This window comes from Pogona vitticeps, chromosome 5 (assembly GCF_051106095.1).
Source record: "Pogona vitticeps strain Pit_001003342236 chromosome 5, PviZW2.1, whole genome shotgun sequence".
Lineage (NCBI taxonomy): Eukaryota > Metazoa > Chordata > Lepidosauria > Squamata > Agamidae > Pogona > Pogona vitticeps.
The window spans coordinates 91901379-91928682 of record NC_135787.1 but is presented as its reverse complement, the minus strand read 5'-3'; the positions used below and the strand labels follow the sequence as shown (position 1 = coordinate 91928682).

Sequence of the window (27304 nt, the reverse complement as noted above, 5' to 3'; positions counted from 1 at the left end):
TGCGCTGGATAACGCGCGATACTAGATGGTGTGTAGAATGAGGTGGGCAGGCATCAGGAGGCTACTATGGGCACCGGGCGAGCATCGGAAGGCCACTATGGGCAGCTATGATTATCCCAACTGAAGTGTACCCGGCGTATAACACGACCCCCCCCCCACTTGGAGGCATGTTTTTCAGGGCAAAATAGTCTTATATGCCAGCAAATACAGTAAATGTAGAAAAATTATATTGAATCAAGTTTGCAGCAAGGTTCATACATACAGCATAGTCCTTATTCAGTCCTTTGGTCATTCACGGTAGTATCAATAGGTTCAGTCCATAAATTAGTCCAATAAATCTTTATCCTTGTTAAATCCATCTGACAGCATTCCTCCTTACGCCTCTGATCCACACCACAAGGTTGAATGCTGGAACTGCTGGCTTTGTTCCATCTTCAGCCAATTGTTGGTTTCCTTACACAGCTGTTACAAGTCTTACTACATATCTTGTTCCTTCTCAGCTGTCTAAATCAGTATCTTACAGTATTTCTTTACAGTGATTCTTACAAATACAGCATTTATAAGTTCTTACATATGGTTTTACAAAACTGTATTAACAATTCTGCAGTCCTGTCAGTCTCCTCCAGTTTTGTTTACATGAATGTTTTCTTAAAACATTTTTCAATTTTACATTACATATATACATAATTATTCTTTTATTTAATCTCTAACATGATACATGAATGTTTGTGTTTTGTTGGTCGAAGTACTTTGGTCATGCAATCAGCAATATTCTGTTTTGCACAATAAATCAGCTTTATTAGACCTTCTTCTATCCTCTGTTTTACGTTTTGATACCTAATGTCTGTGTGTTTAGACCAGGGGTCTCAAACTTGCAGCCCAGGGGCCATTTGCGGCCCGCCGGATGGTAGTCTTTGGCCCCCGACTTGCCTCCTCCCCGAAGCACCCACACGCCCTCTGCTGTTAAGAGTAAAAAAAAGCCTCGCCTTGCTCGCCAGCTCTCCCCCAAGATAGCGTCTCTTGCACCGTCCATCAGGAACTGCAGCCTGCCAGCCAGCAGCCTATCTGCTGGCAAGCAGGCTGCAGTTGCAGATAGAGGGTGCAAGAGGCGCTGTCTTGGGAGAGAGCTGGTGAGTGAGGCACACTGCCGTTCCTTTTCCCCAAGCGCCCAAGCCACTGCCGAGCGATGCCTAAGAGCGGAGCTGGCTCCTGGCCCATCCTCAAAGAGTGCCTCCAACAGCGCCTCCAACAGCATCTGCCGCCGCCGTCGCCTTTTCCAGGGAAGTGGCTCTCTGGCTCTCTTTTTCTCTCAGCACCCCCAGCACCAGCCCTGCCAGCGGCGGCCTGAGCACCCGGGGGTGCTTCTTCCTTCTCCTCCTCTTCATCCTGCTTCAGCCATCTCAGCTCTGGAGGCTGCCTGGGCTCGCCTCGCAAAGTCTGTTCCCCTGTCGTGATGGGAGTAGCTGCTGCTGCTGAGGGGGGCCCTCAGAGGAAGGTTGTCAGACCTCCGTGTGTGTGTGTTTGTGTGCATGCATGCACGTGCACCTGTGGGGGGTGCCCCGTTCTGTTTAATTTTGCAGGTACCGATGGAGGCTTTTCTCCTTTGGCAAGGCGATTCTGTTAGTTTTTTTAAAATCTGATGTGGCCCAGCCTCACCCAGACTCTGCCTCCAGCGGCCCCCAGGTAAATTGAGTTTGGGACCCCTGGTTTAGATCTATTCTTAATACCTGGAGATGTTGCCGTTTGGATTACTGCTTGGTTGTTTTCATTTACTTGTATGGGTTCATCTATCTCAATTCCTATATCTTGTGCCAGCTGTTTATAAAATACTAGGTCTGTGCACAGTTCTGAAAGTGAGGCGTACTCTGATTCTGCAGAAGATAAAGAAAAATGAATCTTTGTCTAGCAGTTTTAGTTTATTAGTGCCTTTCCTAAATGAACTGTCATACCAGATGCTGACCTTCTAGTAACCACATAATTACCATAGTTAGCGTCAGCATAAGCATTGATTTTTCAATAGGTTCTAAATACACTGGTGCCTCACACAACGATGTTAATTGGTTCCAAAAAAATCAATGTTGTGTGAAACATCGTTCTGTGAAACACCATTTCCCATAGGAATGAATTGAAAACTGGTTAATCCGTTCCAATTGGAACAGATTGCCATCGTTCAGTGGAAATCCCCATAGGAAACATCGTTGAGTGAAACAATGTTTCCTATATTGGAATATATTGAAGCCGACTCAATACATTTCAATGCCTTTGCGAAATCCTTTTTCGCTCCTGTAAAAGTGTCTTACAATGTTTGGACACTGTTTTAAATGATTGCAATGGTTAGTCCACCTCCTGAAACCTATGCAAACTTAATTTGATGTTGTTCAGAGTCGTCCTTAATTTGTAGTGATTTTTTGAATTTTCTCTCATTGGAATGTATTGAACTTTCCGTCCAATGCATTCCAAGGAGAGAAAATTCAAAAAATCACCAAAAATTAAGGACGACTCAGAACAACACCAAATTAAGTTTGCATAGGGTTCAGGAGGTGGGCTAACGACTGCAAGCATTTAAAACCTGTTCCAAACATTGTAAGACACTTAAAAATGAGCGAAAAGGGACATCGGAAAAGACTTCAAAAGCACTGCTTTTGAAGTCTTTTCCGATGTCCCTTTTCGCTCATTTTTAAGTGTCTTACAATGTTTGGAACAGGTTTTAAATGCTTGCAGTCGTTAGCCCACCTCCTGAACCCTATGCAAACTTAATTTGGTGTTGTTCTGAGTCGTCCTTAATTTTTGGTGATTTTTTGTTTTCCCTATTTAAATGAATTGAACTGTCCATTCAATTGATTTAAATGGGGAAAATAAAAAAATCATCAAAAATTAATGAAGACTCAGAACAAAACCAAATTAAGTTTGCACATGTTTCACAAGGTGCACTATGGAATCCAAGCATTTAAAACAGGTTTCAAACATTTTAAGACACTTTTAAATGAGCAAAAAGGGACATCGTTAAGTGAAATTCCCCCATAGAGAACATCGTTAAACGATGGGGGAAATTCCTCAAAAAAACCCATCGCTGTGTGAATTCATTGTTGTATGAAGCAATCGTTGTGCGAGGCACCACTGTATAGTTCTTTATCTTTTGTTTCTTTTAAATATCTGAGAAGACTTTTCACAGCCTGCCAGTGTCTCTCACTTGGTTTGCTAACATAACGTGACAAGTTTGTAGCTGTGGAAATATCAGGTCTGGACCAACAACTTAAATATAACAAACATCCTATTAATGATCTATATAATTCAGTGTCACACTCAGGACCTGTAATTGATTCTTTTTTTAGGTGTGTTAGCTCCTTTACAATTTTCCATATTGTATTGTTTTAGAAGATATCTGAGATATCTTAAATCCTTTGGAATATCTCTCTATCTCAACACTAAAATAGTTTCTAATCTGACCAAGGTCTCTTCTTTAGCATTTCTATAACTTTTTCAGCAGATTACTTATCTTTGATAAATATAGCTATATCGTCTACAAATATTAGAATAATTGCTTGTTCATCTTTCTTAATAAATAAACATGGATCTGTAATCCTTTGCATAAATCCATTATTTTTGAGTGTTTTGAATACTGTTTGTAGGTGGGCTTGAATACAAACAGTATTCAAGCCCACCACAAAAATACAACAAATGTTACGGTCAGCAAAGGACAGAAGGGACCCCCTCACCATTGCAGGAGTATACTGGATACCTTGCAGCTGTGGTCAGGTGTATATTAGAACCACAAAATGAAGCATCCACACCAGAATCAAAGAACATGAGAGACACTGCAGATTAAAACAACCAGAAAAATCTGCAGTAGCTGAACATGCCATAAAACAAACTGGACATGAAATTCTATTCCAAAATACTGAAATACTGGACAACACCAGCAATCGTTACGTCAGACTGCATAGGGAAGCCATTGAAATCCACAAGCACCAGCAAAACTTCAACAGAAAAGAGGAAAGTGTGAAGCTCAACAAAACTTGGCTCCCAGCTCTCAAAAATACAGCGTGCAACTGTACCGAGCCACAAGGACAAGGGATCACTATACACAAAAGACCAGCTAATGACACCCATCAACCACAGTGACAGATAATCTCTTCTCCTTAGCACAACAATACACCCACAACAATACACACTAATCACCCATCTACAACCATAAATACTGCACTCCCAAAGCCAACTACACCAGAGCACAGAGTGCTGTCCTCTGAAGATGCCGGCCACAGAGACTGGCGAAACGTTAGGAAGAACAACCTTCAGAGCACAGCCAAAGAGCCCGAAAAACCCACAACAACCGTTTTGGAAAGATGTTGATGCCATTCATATCCACTTTATTTTAATCCATATAAACTCTTCTTTAGCATCCAACATTTACCTTCACTGTTTTCTATGCTGGGTGGTGTTTTCATATACATTTTGTGTTGAAGATCTTCATATAAGTAAGCAGTTTCAATGTCTGTATACCTTGAAACTTAAGTTACGCTGGGCAGCAAAAGTTAAAATGAATCTTAAAGTTTCAGGCCTCAAAGCAGGGGAGAATACCTGATCATAGGTAAAGGTAAAGGTTCCCCTTGACAATTTTTGTCCAGTCGTGTTTGACTCTAGGGGGCGGTGCTCATCCCCGTTTCCAAGCCATAGAGCCAGCGTTTTGTCCGAAGACAATCTTCTGTGGTCACATGGCCAGTGCGACTTAGACACGGAACGCTGTTCATAGTCATTAGATATTTGTGAATAACCTTTAGCAACCAATCTAGCTCGGTACTTCAGATTCCCATCTGCATCTACTTTTCTTTTAAATATCCACCTGCATACTATTACTTTAGTGTTAGTTGGTTATTCTATTTCTTCATATACATTAAGTTGCTTAAGTGAATTCAGTTCTTTTTCTATTGCTTCTTTCTATTTCCTGTTCTATCTTAGGCGTATTGCATATTTCATCATCTGTCTGCTCAGTTACAGTCAGACAGTAATATGCACCAGGTTTAAATCTATCGGGGTTTGTGCTGTTGTGGACTTTCTTGGAATTATGATTTCTTCCTCCTGAGTTTCTATCTCCTCAGATGTAGAAGGAATTTCCTGATCTGGTTGTATATCTACAGGTTCACTCTCTTGTTTAATTTCCTGCTCTGGTTGTCAATTTACATTTTTCTTAATTTCCCTGTTATCTTGCATGTTTGGCATATGTATGATTGTTTCAGGTGGTAAATTAATTTTATCGCAGTATGCATGTTCATTAAAAGATGCATTGCTACTTATAATTACTTTGTTGGTATTAGGTAGGCCAAATCTAAATGCTTCCTTGTTTTGTTGGTAGCCAAGAAAACACATTAGTCTTGCCTTTCTGTCACCTTTCTTTCTAGTTTCTTTAGGAATGTTCACCCATTCTGGAGATCCGAATACATGTAAGAATTTTAAATTTGGCCAAATTGTGTAGGGAATGTTATTTATTCCAGTATGCCACAGGATATTTAAATACAAATTTGCACAGAGAATTTATCAGGGCTCACATTCTCTGGATTTTCCTGGTTAGCTTTCACCTTGGCAGCGTATTCCTGAGCCCATAACCAACTTGACAGAGTGTGGTAGCATGCGAGGGCTGCCAACTAGTAGTTTTCCCACAAAACAAAGTTGCTCAGTGAGTTACCAAGCAAAGAGACAATATTAATTGCAGAAAAATTATATTTAATCAAGTTTGCAGCAAGATTCATACATACAGCATAGTCGTTATTCAGTCCTTTGGTCATTCATGGTAGTATCAATAGGTTTAGTCCATTAATCAGTCCAATAAATCTTTATCCTTGTTAAATCCGTCTGACAACATTCCTCCTTACTCCTCTGATCCACACCACAAGGTTGAATGCTGGAACTGCTGGCTTTATTCCACCTTCAGCCAATCGTTGGTTTCCTTCCACAGCTGTTACAAGTTTTACTACATATCTTGTTCCTTCACGGCTGTCTAAATCAGTATTTTACAGTATTTAATTACAGTGATTTTTACAAATACAGCATTTATAAGTTCTTACATATGGTTTTACAAAACTGTATTAACAATTCTACTCAGATTCTTGTCAGACCTGTCAATTATAAACTAGAATAATTTAAACAGTGGAGATCAAGAGGGATTTTTTTGTAGCAGTGAGCATTTGGATTCAGAAAAATTTGGAATTCATTGGATAAGAACATATTCAGAAACTTCAAAATGTATCCAAATCCAAATTTGATGGTTCCAAATACATGTACTAATAATTCTTTATATTTGGAGTATCATTTTGTCCTATAGATTCTGCTTCCTTGAGGAAGAAGTTAACCTGTTTCTCAAGCATTTTGGAGTGTTTTCTTGAGAAATGAAACTGAAGACACTCTGGCACCAAAAATAGTAGGGGCAGAGAACTCAGTGTCTCCTGATTGGAGTTGCCATGAGTTTCCCAATGGAGGAGGGAGCTGAGGTGAGAGCAAAACCTGTAAATGATGTCTGTCTGCACCAGTGTAATCTAGAAGCAAGGAAACCAGAAGGTATATTTTTATATTGGTTGTTTCCAACTGAAAGGTGCAGATAGCTGCTTATAAATTCCCTGAACATTTGCAATCCAGCCAGAGCACCAAGGTGAATGCACTTTTCTCTTGAAGAGCTCACGTGTCAGAGAAAGACTTCTATACTTGTTCCCTCCCTTCACACGAATCCTTCAGAACATAGTGTGGGGCACAAGGCCTCCCTAAGGAGTGCCTGGCACTCGGTCAGAGTTCAACAGGCACTTACCTACCACCTTTGTGCTGGGTCAAGTCCCAAGACCTCAGCAGTGTGTAGCATAAGCCCTTTGAACAAGTCTGTCCTTAAAAGAACACTTTACAGTGGTGCCCCGCATAGTGACGATAATCCGTGGAGCAAAAATCACTGCAAAGCGATTTCGTCACTATGCGAAAATAAAAAGCCCATAGGAATGCATTAAAACCCGTTTAATGCGTTCCCTATGGGCAAAAAACTCATCTTTAAGCGAAAATCCTCCATACGGCGGCAATTTTTGCTGCCCGGTAAGCGAGGAATCCGGGCGAAAACACAGTGAGTGGCCATTTTTTAAAACCTGGTGGCCATTTTGGAACCGCCGATCAGCTGTTGGAAAATCATCGGTATGTGAAAATCGGTAAGCGAAACAGCTTACCGATCATCGCAAAGCGATATTTTCCCATTAAAAAAAACGCAATGCGATCGCAAAAACGATCGCAAAAAAGTCGCTATGCGGATTCGTTGTTAAACGGGTCGCCCGTTAAGCGAGGCACCACTGTACTTTTACCCAGTGCTTTGCTAGTAGAGACACATGGGCTTTGTGATTCCTTAGAACTCACAATAGCTCAGTTAGGTAGGACTCTTATAGATAACTAGTTTGTGGCCCTCTCCACCTCCTGGATGTAGCCAGACCCTGCTGTTCAAGAGACCAGTCCTTTGTAAGGATTTTTATAATTTTTCTTAGAAAAATAGTGTTTCATAGAATCAGTTTATATTGCACACGCTTTAGCATATAGAATATATTCAGAGATCATTGCAGTTAAATCAATAACTGTTTCCCATTAAAATAATAAACACTACTAAGGTGGGCTACAGTGGGCTACCCCGCTTCTTACTTTCTCTTTACTTACATCCTCTCTCAATCAAGTTCCTTTCTCTCCCATCATCATGGAATCGAAATCCAGAACAGAACAATACTTGAATCATTGAATCTCTTTCACATCACCCATCATCCATTTTCTACACTCTCTAACTCCTCCCTTCTTCTTGACAATTCTGGCTGTTAACCAATTAGACTCAAGGGGCTGTAACACCTTCCTCCTCCCCTTATTCCCACGGAAGTCCAGGTGTTTTATCTCTTCCCCAGTTAGCTTGAAATGTTGAGTCTTCCATGGGCCTCTCAGTTCGGCCTTCAGGCTTATTTCGCTGTAATGGTCTTCAGAAAGGCATTCTCAAAGCACTTCGAAAAACACTTTACAATGTCTCTCAAATCGTCTTCACACAGAACCTGACTCCATCTTCCATTTCTCTGACCACATATCCCATCATCATGACAGCTTGTGTCTCCAAATGCAACTCCAAAGTCATTTTCATCACCCCTTGGTGGCTGTAACAGCCACCCTCACACTTCACAGAGTGGTTGCTACTTCACTTCAAAAACCTCTGCTGCCACCAACGTATCCTTAAAAAATCATAAAAGGACAAGTATATCTTTTAAAAACAAAAACTGGTTTATTGATTATAGAAAAATAAATAATAAATCACTTGTAAAGAATCAATTAATCAATCACTGTTAATAAACTCTGGCTCACACAGACTATATCTCCACTGACAGGCTCACTCACTCACTCTAACTACTAATCACTTTAAACTCTCAGCTCAGACTCTCCTCTCCAATCTCTCCTCACACACTCTTCACCCCCCTTTTTATACTAGCTCCTCCCCTTAAGTTCCACCTTCCATCACACCATAGGCTGATGACTAACTGCCCAGCTGTGACGGACATGTGATGTTATGTCTGCCCATTACAATACCTCCCCCCTTAATAAGTTGTTTTGTGGGGGAAAGCTAAAGTGCATTTCTCCAAAAACAACGAGGAGCAATATACAAAAATTACATTACCCCACCATTACACGCACACTTACCCAAAATGTTTAACAGTTCAATAGCAGAAAAAGTCATACAGTATAACACTTTTCCTTCTTATTACTGTAAAACACTTTAAACAATTAACATTCCTTATACTCTAAGCATTTTTATGAATTCCAACAATATACTTTACCTTATCACTTTATATTTTATAATTAATGTTCATTAACTTTACTCACTTCGCAGTAATCACCATTATGAAACTTATAGACACTTTCAACCATTCTTAGAGTCCAAATTTTTCTTTCCCATCTTCAGTCGTCGGGTCGTCTATAGAGGGCATCTGCAGCAGAGTTCTGAGTTCCTTTGACCACTCGAACCTCAAAGTCAAAGTCCTGCAAGATCAAAGCCCACCTCATCAGTTTACTGTTGTTGGCCTTCATAGTCCTTAGCCACAACAGTGGGGAGTGGTCAGTACAGAGGATGAAATGTCTTCCCCAAATGTATGGTTTCAGTTTCTGGACCGCAAACAAAATGGCAAGACACTCCTTCTCGATGGTGGACAGGTGTTTCTCCCCTTTCTGTAGCTTCTTGCTCAGGTAGGCAACCGGATGAAGGTCTCCGCAGTCGTCACTCTGGCACAGCACGGCTCCTAACCCGGAGTTGGACGCATCTGTGAAGACGGTAAACTCACGATCGAAGTCTGGCGTTCGCAACACGGGGGTGGTGATTAACGCCTCCTTCAGCTTCCCAAACGCCTCCTCGCAGCTTCTGGACCACTGGATGCTGTCAGCACTCTTCTTGCACATCGGTTCTGTCATTGGTGCTTCTATCTCGCTGAACCTAGGGATAAATCTCCTATAGTAGCCTACCAGCGCAAGAAAAGATCTAACTTTCTTCTTGGTGGTGGGTCTAGGCCAACTATTTATCACATCTACTTTTGCTTCCAGGGGTTTGATTACACCTCCCCTTACCACATGACTTAAGTACTTCATTTCAGGGCTACCCAGCTGGCATTTGCCTGCTTTCACTGTTAGCCCTACTGCCTTTAATTTTTGCTGCACTTTGCCAACATATGTCCCAGTGACTCTGTATGGAATCCCTGCTTGTGGGGGGTGCATATCCTGTATCTCACTTGTGCACCACTCCCTTGACTAACCCAAGCTTGTTAGGGAAAACAGGTTAGTACTTTGTAACCACATCTTTTAATTCATTTAGCTGCTCTTGATTTAAACCAATTTTAGTTGGGGCTTTCACAAGCACTAGATCAGCTCAAACAACACTCTCCAGCTGCGTAACCATGGAAACATCTCTCTGCAGGCTCTTTGCTGATACTGTAACGATTTCAGCCGCAGAGGGTGATTCCTGGCCTCCTGGTGGAAGTGTAAGTGTGAAAGCACTCTGAACATGCTCTATTGACTGCACTCCATCTCCATATATCAGATCTCAGTCAGTCCCAGATTTCTCAGGGTAATCAGAGGTTAGTGTTGTACCATCTGTCAAGGTACTCGCTGTGACGAACACGGGTTCGAAAACACACGTGTACGCTTGGACAGAGAGCAATCAGGAGTTTGCACATGCTAAAATGAGCTGAAAGAGTCCAATTCAGCCAGCCATGCTACAACACTCCTTCTCACAAGTCTGCCCACATAAGAACACCCTAGTACTCTCAGATATTATTGTGAAAAAGTCAAGTGGGCTTTGTAGTCCTTAGACTTAACTTGCACCACTGACAGGACTCTAAGTAAGCTAGGCCGAGGCAGCACTCTCAGATGACCCTATGACAAGTGTACTGTTCAGGAAACCAAATGAGTTTTATAATCTTTATTTTATTAAAGAAAAAGCATGTTACTAGATATTCAAAGCCAAATTAAACCAAAACAAATAAACTAGCATTGTGCTGTTTAGTTACACAGATGTAGTGAGGCAAAGAAAACATGAAAAATATAAAAGTATTCAAAAACCCAAAAAGCCATTGAGATGAATAAAAACAATTCCAGTCTAGGAAATCATTAGTAAAAACAAGTTAATCCAAGTTGGTTATGAAAAGGCTATAGTCCTCAATGATCCTATAGAATAAAAATCCCTAAACAAAAGTAAAAATCCATTATATGTCCCATAGTCCTTAGAAAAGAAAAATCCAGTAAATATACCATAGTCCTTACAAAATTACAAGAGCATAGTCCATATGGAGTATTCCAAGAAAAGAAGTCCATAAAGAATATTCCATAGAACAGTCCATAGAAAATAGTCCATGCATAGTCCTTAAGTAAAATCCCATAAGTCCCAAAAGTAATCCAGCCAAGCATAGAAACCAGTCCATGTAGGTAGGCCACCAAACTCTCTCTCAAGACATCAGGGTAAGTCCCATATGGCTGAAATGTAGGTCACGAATCACTGAAAGGTCGGTCTTGGAAAGACCAAGTCCATAGGTAAAAAGTTCCTTTTTCAAGAGTAACTGGCAAGGGCCTAATGCACCTTCCCACGATGTCATCCAATCACAGTTCGTTACTAGGCAAACAGTCCTGTTACATCACATGAATTCTTTCTCATACACACCAGATGTTATTTGGGTTACGGTGGTGTCTCAAAGAGTCACAACAATTTCCAATTATCTAATCACACAGAGTCCTTCTCAGGCCTTCAGAATAACACTGTCTCTGCTCGCCTGGAAAACAACTTGTCAGCATAGCACAGATATTATATACAAAGAAACAAAATGGAACCTCTCTGGCTCACTTCATAATTACAAAACCCATATGCCTTTAAAAGATTTTAATCTTAAAAACCCATCTCATCACACTCGCTTCCCTCTGGTCCCAATTATTAGGGTCTTCAGCAGAATAGGCCCTAATCATGCGCCTCAGGGTGCCATTAAATTTTTCTGTTAACCCGTTAAATTGTGGATGATATGGGGAAGTACTTAAGTGTTTGATACCACATATTTGCCATAGTCTCTGCATGAGCTTTGAGGTGAAAGATGTTCCTGGGGCAGTCACGATCTCTGAAGCAAAGCCCATTCGACTCATATAACTCAGCAGGGCATCAGCCACTGTGTGAGTCTCAATATTACTAAGGGGAATAGCCTCTGGGTATCGTGTGGCATGGTCCACAATAGTTAGGATAAATCTTTTCGTGACCCTAGGCAACGGCCCTATAATATCCACGCCAATACATTGAAATGGGGTAGAGATTATGGGTAATGGGCACAACTTTGCCTTTGTTTTGTCCCGGTTATTACCCTGTCTCTGGCAAATATCACAACTCTGGCAGAAACTTTTAATCTGCTTTCCTATCTCTGGCCCATAGAAGTTTTGCGTTATTCTTTGTTTGGTTTTATTGATCCCTAGATGTGCAGCAAATATGTCAGAATGTCCCCGTTCTAATATCATCTGGCGGTATTTTACGGGCACTACCAACTGCTTTTGAATATCTTCTCCCTCTTTCAAGGGGTTTACCAGTGTTTCTCTGTACAGTAAACCCTGTTTAATGTGGAATCTTTCAGGTGTTTCAGGGGTTAACTGTATTCCAGACACTTTCTCAAAGCAGCTTTTTAATGTGGGATCTGCCTGCTGTTCTTGGGAAAAAGTATTGTGTTGTGGCAAATCAAGTGTAAATATCTCAGCGGTGTTTTTATTGTCAGTCATTTCTACCCCCTGACTGTCACTTTTTCCTTCATCGGTCTCTGTCTGCTCATGTTGTGAACGTATTATAACCAGAACTCTCTTAACATGCTCAGTGAGGTCTGTACCAATTAACACAGCCGATGGCAACTGTGAGGAAATTCCTACACGCCAATTTCCCTGCCATCCCCAATAACGAATTGGCACTTCAGCCACTGGCAAGATAATAGTTTCTTGTCCTATTCCTTTCACTCCCATGTGTTCTTCTGGTAAAATGTATTTGTGTGATACAATGTCTGGATGACATAAGGTCACGTGTGAGCAGGAATCTTTCAGCGTCATGTAGTTGTTATCTAAAATACCAATATTGTCCCCAGCCGTTTCAAATAATTTGTGATCTGTTCTAATCAAAAAGCAGTGCCTGATCTCAGCCAAAGGAATACTAGATTCACTCTCCTCATCTGGAGAAGATAGCTCTGCCGGCGTTGCCATGGCTAGTGACTGCTCACCTATTGTATCAACTTGTCCCTGCTGGACACAGAAAACAGCTTTAGGCTTGCTTAAATTTACTTTCTGTGGTAAAAATTCTTTAGTTACTCTGCCTTTACCACACTGGGACGCAATGTGACCTTTCTCATTACATTTGAAGCAAGTCTGAGCACTCCATTGTTCATTTCCAGCCCCTTTTACTACTTTCCCTCCAAATTTTGCCCTCTGGCTTGGCTCTGTTCTGAGGCTTTTCCCACAAAATGGCCGCCAACCCTCTGCTGGTCTTTAAACTGTCCTCTAGGAGATTTATTAGAATCCTCCCAAGTTTTCCTCATACTTTGCCCCCGAGAAAAGCTGGTTTTTCTTATCTGGGAGATGAAATCAGCAACCTGTCCTGCTTCTTTCAAATTTTTGGGTCTCTTGTCCTTGACCAAATATTTTAGTTCACCATGTAAGAGGGAATAAAACTGTTCTAATCCCATAATATCCTTCAGCTGCTGAATTGTTTTAACCCTCTCTTGCAACAGCCATTTTTCCAAACATCTGGACAAGTTTGCCCCCAATTGTGAGTAGGATTCATCAGGTTTCTTAGTTAGTGATCTGAACTTTTGCCTCAGATGTTCTGCGTTTATGCCATACCTGGCAAACACTAACTTTTTGAATTCAGTGTAATCTTAGATTAATTCAGTTGGCATCTCCGCGTATATTTCAGCGAGGACTCCACTAATTTGGGATCTCAATATAATCATCTTTTCAGATTCCCTCACTTGGAAATCTTCACACGCTCTTTCAAACATCACAAGGAATGATTCTGGATCATCTCCTTTTCTAAAAGTTGGGAATTTCTTTAGATCTGCTTTAGATAACTGATTTCCCTCAGAGTTGTCTCCTCTGTTGTTATTATTGTTTTGATTTAACAATTCTAGCCTCATGAGTTCAAAAGACGTACGTTCTCTCTCTAGTCTTTCTTCCCTCTCCATTTTCTCTTTCTCTAATTGAAAGGCCCTTTCCTCAACTTGGGCTTTGGCCTTCATCTCCAGCTCAAATTTCCATTTCTTAAATTCTACTGGGTCTTCCTTTGAGGACTCTCCCTCCTGAGCTGAGGTAAATCCTTCCTCCACATCCCCATTGTGACAAACCCAGACCTACTGGGATCTGCCACATGTTAACTAAGCTGCCACCAACCATTCCCTATAAGAAGTCACACAGACCAGGGATGGATTTTCAACAAATAAAAGAACAAGGTTTATTTAAATCACACACAGGGAAAAATAAAATGATCAGGTGAATAAGATATAGTAACGTGGCTTAGTCTCATTCATACATGCACACAGTTTGGTTCACACAGAACACTTAGCTTGAAGCACAGACCCTGAACCTATCAGTTCTGGCTAACCAACAGACACCTGAACCTATCAGGTTGGTACTGACTGACACACAGTAGTACCCTGTCTGACACACAGACTCCCACACCAGCTTCTTCTTCCCAGCTGCTGCTTCTTCTCCTCAACTTCTCCACACACGCTCCACATATATATACAGTACAGCCCCTCCTCCTGATGTCCCGCCTTCCACTCCCCATAGGATGGAACTTTCCCTCCAAACCCATGACAGACAGGTAACATCAGTGCTGTATGTAACACCTCCCCTCTTTATAAGTTGTTTTGTAGGGGGAAAGCTAAGGTGCTTTTTCCCAAAAAACAACCTGGATAAAACACACAACAACAGTTATACATACAATATCATACTTACTTATACTTACATTCTAAGTTAACCATATCAATTAGGCATTTAAACATTTACCATATACATTACATCAAGTTACCTTTATTCATACAAACCAAATTCAAAAAAACCAGGTACATTTAACTTTTTGGTCACCAATATATATACATAGTCCATGTTTCTTTCGCCGTCTTCAATCTTCAGGTCTTCTTGACAAGGCGTCAGCAACACAGTTCACTGACCCTCTGACCACCTTCACTTCAAAGTCATAGTCTTGCAAGTTTAAAGCCCACCTCATAAGTTTGCTATTGTGGGTTTTCATTGTCTTTAACCATTGCAGTGGTGAATGGTCAGTGCACAGAACAAAATGTCTTCCCCAGATGTAAGGCTTGGTCTTCTGGATCGCGTAGACTATGGCCAAACACTCCTTCTCCACGGTTGCCAAATGTCTCTCACCTTTCTGGAGTTTCCTACTCAGGTAGGACACTGGATGCTGGTCACCATTCTCATCCTCCTGGCAAAGAACTGCTCCTACCCCGCTGTTAGACGCATCGGTGTAGATGATGAACTCCCGGTCGAAGTCTGGAGCACGCAGCACTGGATAGTTGATTAGCGCCTGCTTCAACCTCTGGAACGCCTCCTCACAGTCGCTGGTCCACGGGATGCGGTCATCAGTCTTCTTCCTCGTCAAATCGGTCAGCGGAGCCGCAATCTCGCTAAACCTCGGGATGAACTTTCTGTAGTAGCCCACCAACCCAAGAAATGATTTGACTTTTTTCTTGGTGTTGGGTCTAGGCCAATCACGAACGGCTTCTATTTTGGCCTCTAGGGGTTTTATCACTCCTCCCCCTACCATGTGACCCAAGTATTTTATTTCTGGGCTACCCAGCTGACACTTGCTCTCTTTGCAGGGCCTAGGCCACAGCACTTCCTCCCCTGGGTCAAAGTGCCTCTCTCTAGCTTTGTGGTCATACCATGTTTTCTGTCTGACCTTCTGAGCTTGCAGGTTTTCTGCTGCCAGTTCTAGGTTTCTCTTTAGGTCATTCATCAAGGTGTCTATGTATGTCACAACATCTTGTGGGTCATCCTGGGTGATCTGCTCCCAATTTTGTTTGATCAGATCCAGGGGCCCTTTCACCCTTCTCCCAAATAAAAGTTCAAATGGACTGAACCCGGTACTGGCTTGTGGCACTGATCGATACGCAAACAAAAGGGATTGCAGCTTCTGGTCCCAATTGTTTGGATTCTCTGCCAAGTAAGCCCTAATCATGCGCATTAGAGTCCCATTGAACTTCTCAGTTAACCCATTACTTTCAGGGTGATAGGCAGTGGTTTCCTTGTGCTTAATTCCACAGATTTGCCATAAGCGTTTCATGAGCTTCGATGTAAATGATGCTCCCAAATCTGTGATTATTTCTGAGGCAAATCCCATCCTGGACATATACCCCACCAAGGCATCTGCCACTGTGTTAGTTTCAATGTTAGACAAGGGAATGGCTTCAGGGTACCTCGTGGCATGGTCCACAATGGTGAGAATGAACCTGTTCCCCCTCTTTGTGGCCTTGGGCAAAGGTCCCACAATATCCACCCCTATGCATTTGAACGGAGTGTCAATCACAGGCAAAGGGCACAACTTTGCTTTGGTCCTGTCGCGGCTATTCCCCTGCCTTTGACACACATCACATTGTTTACAGAACTCCCTGATCTGCTTCCCTATGTCAGGCCAGTAAAAATTCTGTGTGATTCTCTGCTGTGTTTTGTTCACCCCTAAGTGCGCAGCAAACATGTCAGAGTGCCCCCTTTGTAAGATCATGGGGCGATACTTTTCAGGTACCACTAGCTGACTTCTGATCCCATCTCCCCCTTTTGAGATATTCCTCAGGGTCTCTCTATACAAAATCCCCTTTTCCTCTAGAAATCTCACTGGGGTTTCAGGTGTTAGCTGGGCGTCAGTCACCTGTTCAAAACACTTTTGGAGAGTGGCGTCTGCCTTTTGCTCTTGGCCAAATCGGCTGTCTGTGGTTAAGGTTTCCACCACAGCTTCTGAACTCCCCCCACCTGCTTCCGTCTCGGGCTCATCATTACCCCCCTGAACTGTCCCCGTGGTGGCTTGTGAACGTGTAATCACCAGCACCCGTTTCACATGTTCAGCCAGGTCATTTCCCACGAGCACGGCTGCTGGCAGAGTCGATGAAATCGCTAGCTGCCAAACTCCCCTCCAGCCTTGAAAGTTCACAGGTACCTCCGCTACTGGCAGTGAGATCACCTGCCCCTCAATCCCTGCCACCTTCATGCTCTCATTTGGGATTACATATTCCCTAGGAATAATATCTGGATGGCACAGGGTCACCTGAGAACAAGTGTCCCGCAGCCCCCGATACTGATGGTCAAGTATTCCTACGTCCACCCCTGCTGTCTCAAACAACTGTGAATCTGTTCTCACGAGGAAGCATCGCTTGACCTCCACAAGAGGACCATTTTCCTCAGCCTGATCAGCAGATGTAGCCGTTCCAGATTGAGTAGCCATGGCAACAGGCTCCCTCAGTGACAATGAGCCTTGCTCTTTCTGGACACAGAACACAGCTTTTGGTTTGGTTCCACTCGAATCCTGAGGCACAATTCCTTTTAGCTGCTTTAATTTCTCACACTCTGAGATTAGATGGCCCTTTCCCTGACAGAAATAACATTTTCTGCTGTATTTTGAGTCTCTCTCATCTTGTTTTGGTTTTCCCTCCAAAATCTGAGGTCTTGGTTTCATGTCTGAGGGCCTCCCTTCACCATGGGCCCCTCCCCCTTGCTGGCTTTTCCCTGGTCCCTGAGAGTACTTGCTGTAGGTTTCTTTAGGTTTCCCCATCGCTTTCCCCTCACCCAAGGGCTTTCTTATTTGGGAAATAAAATCTGCGATCTCGGCTGCTTCTGCCACAGATTTCGGTTTCCTTTCCCTCACCTGGAATTTCAGTTCCCCATGCAGGACTGAATAGAACTGTTCCAGTGCTATCAAGTCTTTGAGCTGCTGAAAGGTCTCTGTCCCCTCCTGAGATAGCCATTTCTCTAGCAGCCTCACCAATTGGGCCCCCACTTGGGTAAAAGTCTGCTCTGGTTTCTTGGTGATTGACCTGAATCTTTGCCTCAGCTGTTCCGCATTTATCCCATGTCTTGCAAACACCAGTTTTTTAAACTCTGCAAAATCTTTCATCAGTTCCTGTGGCATCTCTGAATAAACTTCAGCAAGGCTGCCACTGATTAAAGATCGCATGATGGTCATCTTCTCAGTTTCCCTTACTGAGAAGTCCACAAACGCTCTTTCCACTAAGGAAAAGAACACCTCAGGACAATCTCCCTTGTGGTACACAGGGAATTTCTTCAGGTCAGCTTTAGACAATTGGCCTCCCTCAGAATCCCTATTGTTATTATTGTTCTGATTCATCAGTTCTAGTTTTCTTAACTCATACGCCATCCTTTCTTTTTCCAGAGCAATTTTCTCTCTCTCCATTCTTTCTTCCCTCTCCATTCTCTCTCTCTCTCTCTCTAATTCAAATTGTCTTTGCCTCTCCCTTTCCTCCCTTCTTTCTCTCTCTAATCTTTCTTCTCTTTCCCTTTCCTCCATTTCAAATTGCCTCATCCTCAGTTCATGCTGTTGGGCTATGAGCATTTTCCTGAGTTCTGGGTTCTGTTCTCCCGTGCTGTCACCTTGCACTGAGCCAAATTCCTCCTCAGAACCTTGGTCAACCTGGGGGTCTTTCACTTCACCCATTTCTGCCATTTGGCTTCGAGTCAAGGGCATAATCCCCCCCCCAGAACAGGCTGCTTTCAAAAGTCAAGCCTCAAAATAAAGCGACCACTTTTTTTTTCTTTTGCCTCAGAACCAGCTTTCTCTATAGATTGCTGCTGTCCTTCAGCACTAACTTGCAACAGTTGCGAGCTAGAGTCTACCCCCCTCTGCTGGGCCTCTCAGCAGGCAGGCTAACTCACTTCTACTTTACAGTTTTGCCTCAGCTTTTTTCCCGCCAAAAACAGGTTGCCTCAGAGCTCCCTAATCTAGCCCCCAATCTGAGGTTACACGTTCTTCTACTAGTGCACCCCCCCGTGAGGCACACCTAGAAGATTACCTACGCGCTCTCAGATTGTCCCTGACTAGACCCCCCTTGCTCTGGGCACACTTGCCAAGGCTTTGCTGTACCGCTGGACAACTGGACCAGTCGTATCCCACACGCTGGACACCAATCAATGTGACAAACCCAGACCTACTGGGATCTGCCACACGTTAACTAAGCTGCCACCAACCATTCCCTATAAGAAGTCACACAGACCAGGGATGGATTTTCAACAAATAAAAGAACAAGGTTTATTTAAATCACACACAGGGAAAAATAAAATGATCAGGTGAATAAGATATAGTAACGTGGCTTAGTCTCATTCATACATGCACACAGTTTGGTTCACACAGAACACTTAGCTTGAAGCACAGACCCTGAACCTATCAGTTCTGGCTAACCAACAGACACCTGAACCTATCAGGTTGGTACTGACTGACACACAGTAGTACCCTGTCTGACACACAGACTCCCACACCAGCTTCTTCTTCCCAGCTGCTGCTTCTTCTCCTCAACTTCTCCACACACGCTCCACATATATATACAGTACAGCCCCTCCTCCTGATGTCCCGCCTTCCACTCCCCATAGGATGGAACTTTCCCTCCAAACCCATGACAGACAGGTAACATCAGTGCTGTATGTAACACCCATTCTCACTGTCTGACCCAGCTGCCATCTCATAAGGCCTCTGTTCAGCTTTCTTTCCCCTGGTCAAGGGCATTTTCCTTTTCTTAGGCTTCTGTTCCCACTTACAAGCCTTGATTTTAAAAAGTACACTTTTTCCCTGTCAGTGAGTCTGTTATAAAGTTGCTGCTCCACCAGCACTGGCAAGCTAGCTACTGTTACCAGGCTTCAGTCTCCCAGCTAGGCCTCCCGCCAAAACAGAATTTTCCTTTCTGTCTCAGGCACCAAATCTTAACCACACACAGCTTCCCCTTGTCCCAGGTTCACCTGCTTTTGAGTTCCTTCAGCCTAACTGCCCTTGGCTCCGCTTTGTCCTCCCAGAGTTTTCCCCAAACTCAGGACTAGCCAGCCAATCTGCCACAGCTTTTGCTTTGGGCAACTCTCCACAGAAATGGTCACCACAGAGCTTCCCTATCTTAGTCCCCAGTCTGAGCTTCAGCGCCCTTCTACTAGACTTTCTCCTGTGTGAGACAAGTCCTAGAAGGTTACCCACGCGTTCACTCAGACGTCCCTGACTAAAATACCCTGCTCTGGGCACCTTTCCACACAAGGCTTCACTAGATCTTCGAATCCCACACACTGGACACCAATTTATTGTAACAGCCACCCTCACACTTCACAGAGTGATTGCTACTTCACTTCAAAAACCTCTGCTGCCACCAACGTATCCTTAAAAAATCATAAAAGGACAAGTATATCTTTTAAAAACAAAAACTGGTTTATTGATTATAGAAAAATAAATAATAAATCACTTGTAAAGAATCAATTAATCAATCACTGTTAATAAACTCTGGCTCACACAGACTATATCTCCACTGACAGGCTCACTCACTCACTCTAACTACTAATTACTTTAAACTCTCAGCTCAGACTCTCCTCTCCAATCTCTCCTCACACACTCTTCACCCCCTTTTTATACTAGCTCCTCCCCTTAAGTTCCACCCTCCATCACACCATAGGCTGATGACTCACTGCCCAGCTGTGACGGACATGTGATGTTGTGTCTGCCTGTTACAGTGGCCATAGCAACCCTGGTTTACTAACTTACTTCATTTTTCCCAGTGCAGATTCCTCCATCTCCGCAACATATCAAATTTTCTGACCCAAACTCACAACCACGTCCATCACCTAGCCCTCCAATCTTTCCATCTGATAGGATGGAAGATATAATTTCGGAATCCTTGCACTCTGGAATTAATAAAGAAAACCATACACAAGGAAACCTATGATGTCAAAGAGCCGTAGTTCTCTAACTTTGCTCAACAATGACTCCTCCCTTCTTTCTTGCCATGTCTCTGAAATGCTTTATTTTCTCTTATCCCTGAAGGATGAAGTTCCTACTCATCTATCAATGTTTATCTTACTGCCATTACAACCAAGAGATCTTGTCCCTCAGGCTCCTCCTCTCTTTTCACTCATCCATTATTGAAGCCATTTCTCAAGAGATTACAGAACTTAATTCCACAGGCTCGCCCCCCATTACTTGCTTGGTCCCTTCAGCTGGTGTTGCATCAGCACATGAAGCCATCACTTGAGCTGTTTGCGACCTGCCCTCTCCTACTCTCTTGAAAAACAGCATTCTTAGTAGCCATAACTTCAGCTTGGTGTGCATTGGGCTTCGCACACCTTGGATTGACCCACCTTACCTTTTTTACATCAGTAACATCCTTCCTTCCTAAGATTGTCCCCACTCTCCATCTTAATCAAGATATAACATTGCTCACTTTCTTCTATTTCACCTTTGGAGCATATGCTGCATACCTTGGATGTCCAGTATGCACTTGCCTTTTACCTGTCCCATACTGCTTTTTTCTGTACATCAGCATATTTGTTCGCTATGGAGGTCTGTGGAGGACAATTGACTGCTTTAGAAAGCACCCCATTGTCATCACAACATATCAGTTAAAAGGCCTACCCAAGTCCATACACTCATCCCTAGATGAGCCTAGGGAGTTGAGTATGCACTCATCTGCTCCACTTCTTAGTGGCATCTCTTTACAAGAAATATGCAATGCAGTCACCTGGTCTTGACCATCAACTTTTGCCAAGTACTATTTATCAGGAGTCAGAACAATAAACTTGGGAGAGCTGTTGTCCCAACCATTCTGCAGTGACACTCCCTCCTCCGATAAGTGATCTTGCAGTGTATGCATTTATGTGATCCACAGAGGCCCAAAGAACGTTTGGTTGCTGTAACTGTTGTTCACTGAGTGGTCATCTGTGGATTCATGCACCCTGCCCTCTTTCCCTCAGTGTCCTGGACTGCTGATCAGGGTGCACCTATATATGTGTGAAGGTAGGGAAGGGCTGAGTAACTGCCAAAAGACTGACTGGAGAATGTTCCAGAATATGGCTTGGTAGTTGTGCAGATGCATTTGTGTGAATCCACAGATAACTACTTGAAGAACAACAGTTACAAGTAAGCAATTAGACAATAATACATTTGAGTTGACATGTTTTAATGAATAGTTTTCAGAGATCCACCCAGAGACCTTTGGGTAGTGTGGGTGTCATATAAGTTAAATAAAATAAAATAAATATCCAGGTAGCATCTACAGCAGAATGGATTTGACTTCTTTCCTGCAGCCTCTTTCCTCCAAATGTGTTCCGGATGATGAGGATGACTTTTCAGAGCAAGTATGGGATGGGGGGGGAGTAGGGGAGGTTTAAGAAGAGAAAATTTAATTGCATAAGGAAGAGTCTGTGCAGTTTTGGTTATCATCCAGAGTTCTTATGTACAGTTTAACAGCATTTTATAAGTAATTGATTTAAACTAAATTCTTCCTCATGTGTTTCTCTTTAGTAAATCCTTTATTAGAAACTATTGCTGCCAGTATCAATGTTTATTTTGCTATTTGATATTAACACTCCTGAAAGTGCTTTCTTTCTTTAATTACATAGGAGCTGCAGTGTAGAGATCCAGTAAAGAATCATCTCAGTGAACAGAATCAGACACAAAGGATTCTTGAAGGTAATTCATGCCAGTAATAATAATGATTTCCTAGTGTATGAGTTTGAGTACCAACCAGCAAAATTAAAGTACAATTATTTACGGTGGAACTCCATTGACCACAATATTCTTTACTTCATAGTGTTTGTGTGATATGGACTGTCATATTGTTTCCAATCTCAGCTGTGTTTTTGAGGTGTGTGAGATGTTCAAGGAGTGCTTGTACTGCTGCCACCATACTTCAAGTTTCCATGGCCAAGAAAGGGTTTGAATTATGGTCTCTGGAGTTCTTATCCAACACTGTCCACTACACTACACTGCCTCTCTTAAAAATTTTATTGCAGTTTTTTACAAACTCTTAAAAGCTAGATGTACCATAAGTATTTTATCTATAGGCATGGAGATAGTAATCAGTATGTTGTTTGATCCTCTGGTTCAGTTACTCAGTGGAAACTAATAAAGTGTAAAAAGATACTGGCTAATTTTTCTTTTGCCTCCCTCCATTAAAGAAAAGTGTAGTTACAAATGGCAGTTCAGGGTGTCTTATACCCAACTGTTCCTTATTGAAGCTTTAGCTTGCTATCCATGATGATCAGTGAGGTACTGCAGAATTTATGTGAGAGAGCACACAGGAAAGCAAAAGGGACCCCTCCTTGTGGTTCCTCGTGGTGCAGTGGTTAAATTGTAGTTCTGCAGCCAAAGTTCTGCTCACAACCTGGATTCAGTTTTAGATAGCCAGCTTGAAATTCGCTCAGCCTTTCACTCAGCCTTCCACCCCTCTGAAGTCAGTAAATCGAGTACCCAGCTTGCTGTGTAACCTGCATAATTAAATGGTAAACTACCCAGAGAGTCCTTTAAGCATTATTGGGCAGTATATAAGCAGCACACTTTGCTTTGCTTCCTGAGAATAGTGTCTCTCTTCCAATCCAGCATCTCTAATAGCAACCACAGCATCTTAAATACCTAACCCAGCTATTCAGAATTATTTTCTGTTTCGTTTATGAATTAAGGCTTGATCAGACCAGGAAATAGCTCACATTCTAGGTCACTTGGTATGGTCCAGAGCAAACTACTTCCTGGAGATCACATGATGTACAGGCATTAGCACTCCAGCCTGACCTTGATCTGTGTCCAATCTGGACCTTTTTGGTCTAGCAGCAGAGTTACTCTCTTTTTTGGAACTGGGCTGGAGTGACCAGATAGATAGACTGGTCATTTTAAGAGAGATTGCTCCCGGCAAAGCAGCCCTTTCTGGAGAGATAAGACATGATCCTTTTTCCCCATCAGATTGCAACTAAGAGACTGAGATTTTTTTGTATTTCAGATAGATAATTCTTGGCTCTGTTTTGAGTCCCCCCCCCTTTCTCAGCCCCCTTCCAAAACTCAGAATACTAAATGTTTACAAAGAAATTTCTGCTGTAATACATAAATCATGTTATATATGACAAGTGTTCACTCTGCAATTCTCTTTGTAGTAGGGAACCATTTTTGAACAGTCAGTCTCCCCCCCCCCCCCCGTGATAGAAAGATAAAGGAAGTTGTTGAGAAGAAAATCATGTCTTCTGTCAGAGCTGAGTGTTTATAACAGACAGGAGTTTCATGTTCCAAGAATGCAAAGGATGTAAACACCCTATTGCTATTTGAGTAACTAAATATAGTTCTGACTTGATGGTATATTTTTAAAAACCAAAAGGTTTCCCTTTTATCTCCTGAAGTAATAAAAGAAACTGCATACTTATTTTAAATGATTTTTAATTAACATTCCTTTCATAAGAAGAAATTGGGAGAATATCAGAATTTAGTTAGATTCCAAGTTTACAATATGAAGTTCCAGTAAATTCAAATTCCTAAAATTTGAATCAGCAGGTGGGAGCCACAGGTTTCTCTTCATAATCTCTTCACCATAAGGTCTCCTTTCTAATGCGCTTAATAAAGAAGAGCTTTCTTATTTCCTTTGTTGGTAGTCATGCTCAGGAGATGGAAGTTGAAAATCTCTTTGCTTCTGGAGAAAGAATTGGTATATCGATGGAGCCAGTGTTATCAAGAAAAATGGTGGAGAGAGGAGAAACATGCTAAACCTTTCTTACTGAGAAACTATATGATTTCGACCCTTCCCATCCACACAGTTATTTCCTTTGCAATTAGATTTTGTTTCCCTACAGAGAGAGAGAGCAAGGAAAAAAGAGAACATTCTAGGGATAAATTCTAGTGATAAAAATTTTGGTGATAAATCCTTGCATTATATATCCCAGGGCAGATTCCTTTGATATTAAAAGGGATGGCCCAAACCCTCAAATTCACAGTATAAACTGGAAGCCACATGTGGTCCTGGAGCTGTATTTTGCCATTTATGTACTCAAGGGGTCACCTCAGATATGCACCTTTGGTTTTTTTGTTCATATAACCATCAAGTCAGGACCAACTTACAGCAACCCTAATGGGGCTTTCAAGATAAGTGAGATTTTTGTGTGGTTTTGCCATTTCCACACCCGCAGTGATTTTCCATGGCTGAACAGGGATTTGAACCAGATCTCCTGAGTCCTATCCCATCACTCTATTCAGTACACTATATTGGGTATCACCTTTGGAGTATTTAGATTTTAATATAATAATTGTGTTTTGTCAAATCTGTTCTGACTTTTATCCCTTTTCAAGGTTTTCTGGATAGTTACTACTCAGAGGTGGTTTGCCATTCTCTTCTCCTGGGGGCAGCCTGAGACTATGCAGCTTGCCTTAGGCCACAGCTTGCTGGCTCTCCTGGGGATGCGTACATTAATTTCAGTTACAGTGGTGCCTCGCTTAACGAGTGCTTCGTTTAACGACGAATCCGCATAGCAATGAAGATTTTGCGATCGCAAAAGCGATCGCATTGCGATGTTTTAAATGGTAACAAATCGCTTTGTGATGATCAGTACGCTATTTCGCTTACCGATGGTCGCATAGCGATGATTTCCCAGCATCGCTGATCGTCGGTTCCAAAATGGCCGCCGCGTTAAAAAAATGGCTGCCTGCTGTTTTCACCCGGATTCCTCGCTTACCGGGCAGCGAAAATGGCTGCCGCATGGAGGATTTTCGCTTAAAGGTGAGTTTTAAGTCCATAGGAACGCATTAAATGGGTTTTAATGCATTCCTATGGGCTTTTTATTTTCACATAGCGACAAAATTGCTTTGCAGCGATTTTTGCTCCATGGATTATCATCACTATGTGGGGCACCACTGTACTTTAACTCTCACTGTAGCCTGCAATACAGTACATCTCCAGTCAGGATGACTTTCCTAGCTAGCAATTAGTCAGATCAATGGCATCTGCTAAAGCAGTGGCTCCCAAACTTGGATGCCAGATCTTTTTGGACTAAAACTCCCCAAAGCCTTCACCACTAGCTGTGTTGGCCAGAATTTCTGGAAGTTGTAATCTAAGAATACGTGGGACCCAAGGTTGCAAAGCACTGTGCTAAAGGAAGAGATTCTGTAAGAATCTAGCTTGTGAAAATAGGCTAGTACCATCTACACCAATAGGAACTGATGCCACACACCAGTAGATAATGTGGAAAAAGCTGCAGCCAGAGCAATTGAAATTCCATAGCTACAACTTGCAGGGTAAATAGTATAGCAGAGGACAAGTCCAGAATAGTTGTGATTCCTGTTAAAAATGTGTGAGACACAAAGCAAGTGGAGTAGCAATGGCTGAATCCATAGATTACCTTTGGAGAGGGGGAGAATGTAGAGTATTGCTCTAGTTTACTGTTCTGATATGTTAATCACAGCTGTCTCAGTGTCACCTTGTTTCACCCACTGCAGTGCATTAAGATGTTGATGTAGCCTAGGACTATATTGGCTTTCTTGGCAGCTGCAGCACAATGCTGACTCATCCTTAGGCAGTGGTCCACCAAGACACCTAAATCCCTCTCACAAGTACCTATCCTGTACCTGTGCATCTGGTTTCTCCTGCCTAAGTGCAAGACTTTACTTTTCCCGCTACTGAACTGCATCTTATTCAATAAGGCCCAATGTTCAAGTCTGTCTAGTTCAGGGGTCTCAAACTCAAATTTACCTGGGGGCTGCTGGAGGCAGAGTCTGGGTGAGGCTGGGCCACATAAGATTTTCCTCCAAGCGGAGCAAGAGCCTGAGGAAGCCACCCAGGAGTTTCCTTTGCCCGGCTAGGGCTCTGGGGAGGAGGAGGAGGGGCGTGCAAGCTCTCATCGCCAGCCATGAGACCCTCTGGCTCCTTCTTCACTACCACCACTAGCAGCAGCAGCAGGACAAAAGCGGAGAAGAGAGGGAGCACCAGTGACCGCCTAGCTGGGGGGGAGGAGGGCACGACATAATTTAAAAAAAAAAACCCTCACAGAATTGCCTTGCCAAAGGAGAAAAGCCCCCATCGGTACCCGCAAAATTAAACAGAATGGGGTGCGCCCCCACAGGTGCTTGCAGGTGCGCACGCACAGAAAAAAAATACACATGGAGGTCCGGCAACCTTCCTCTGAGGGCCCCTCCTTAAAAAAAGGCGGACGCTGCAGCTACCCCCACCACAACAGAGGAGCAAACTTTATGAGGCGAGCCCAGGCAGTCTCCAGAGCTGAGGCAGCTGAAGCAGGACGAAGAGGAGGAGGAGGAGGAAGCACCGCTGGGTGCTGAGGCGGCCGTTGGCTGGGCTGGTGCTGGGGGTACCGAGAGAGAAAGAGAGCCAGAGAGCCGTTTCCCTGGAAGAGGTGGTGGCAGCAGCTGCTGTTGGTGGCACTGTTGGAGGTGCTCTTTAAGGACAGGCTGAGAGCGAACTTCACTCTCAGGCATTGCTCATTGGCAGCTCAGGTGCTCGGGAAAAGGGCTGCCAGCAAGACAGCGCCTCTTGCACTCTCCATCCGGAACTGCAGCCTGCCAGCTGGCAGTCAGGTGGGCTGGCTGCCAGGCTGCAGTTCCGGATAGAGGGTGCAGGAGCCACTGTCTTGCAAGAGAGCTGTGAGCGAGGTGAGGCTTTTGTTTTTACTCTTGTCAGCAGAGGACGCGTGGGCGCTTCAGGGGGGGCAGGCAAGGCGGGGACCACAAACTATAGTCTGACGGGCCGCAAATGCCCCCCGGGCCGCATGTTTGAGACCCCTGTTCTAGATCCTTCTG

At 43.1% G+C, this 27304-nt stretch overlaps 1 protein-coding gene across 1 annotated transcript in view; it reads left to right on the top strand.

Moving 5' to 3' along the window:
• Nucleotides 1-1189: 1189 nt before the first annotated feature.
• Nucleotides 1190-27304, top strand: part of LOC110088354 (uncharacterized) — a 90991-nt gene continuing 64876 nt past the window's right edge. The window contains exons 1-2 of the mRNA XM_073001044.2: nt 1190-6482; nt 22144-22213. Of these exons, the coding sequence (XP_072857145.2) occupies nt 6453-6482; nt 22144-22213 (100 nt within the window). The 5' untranslated portion in view covers nt 1190-6452. The remainder of the gene's footprint in view (nt 6483-22143; nt 22214-27304) is intronic.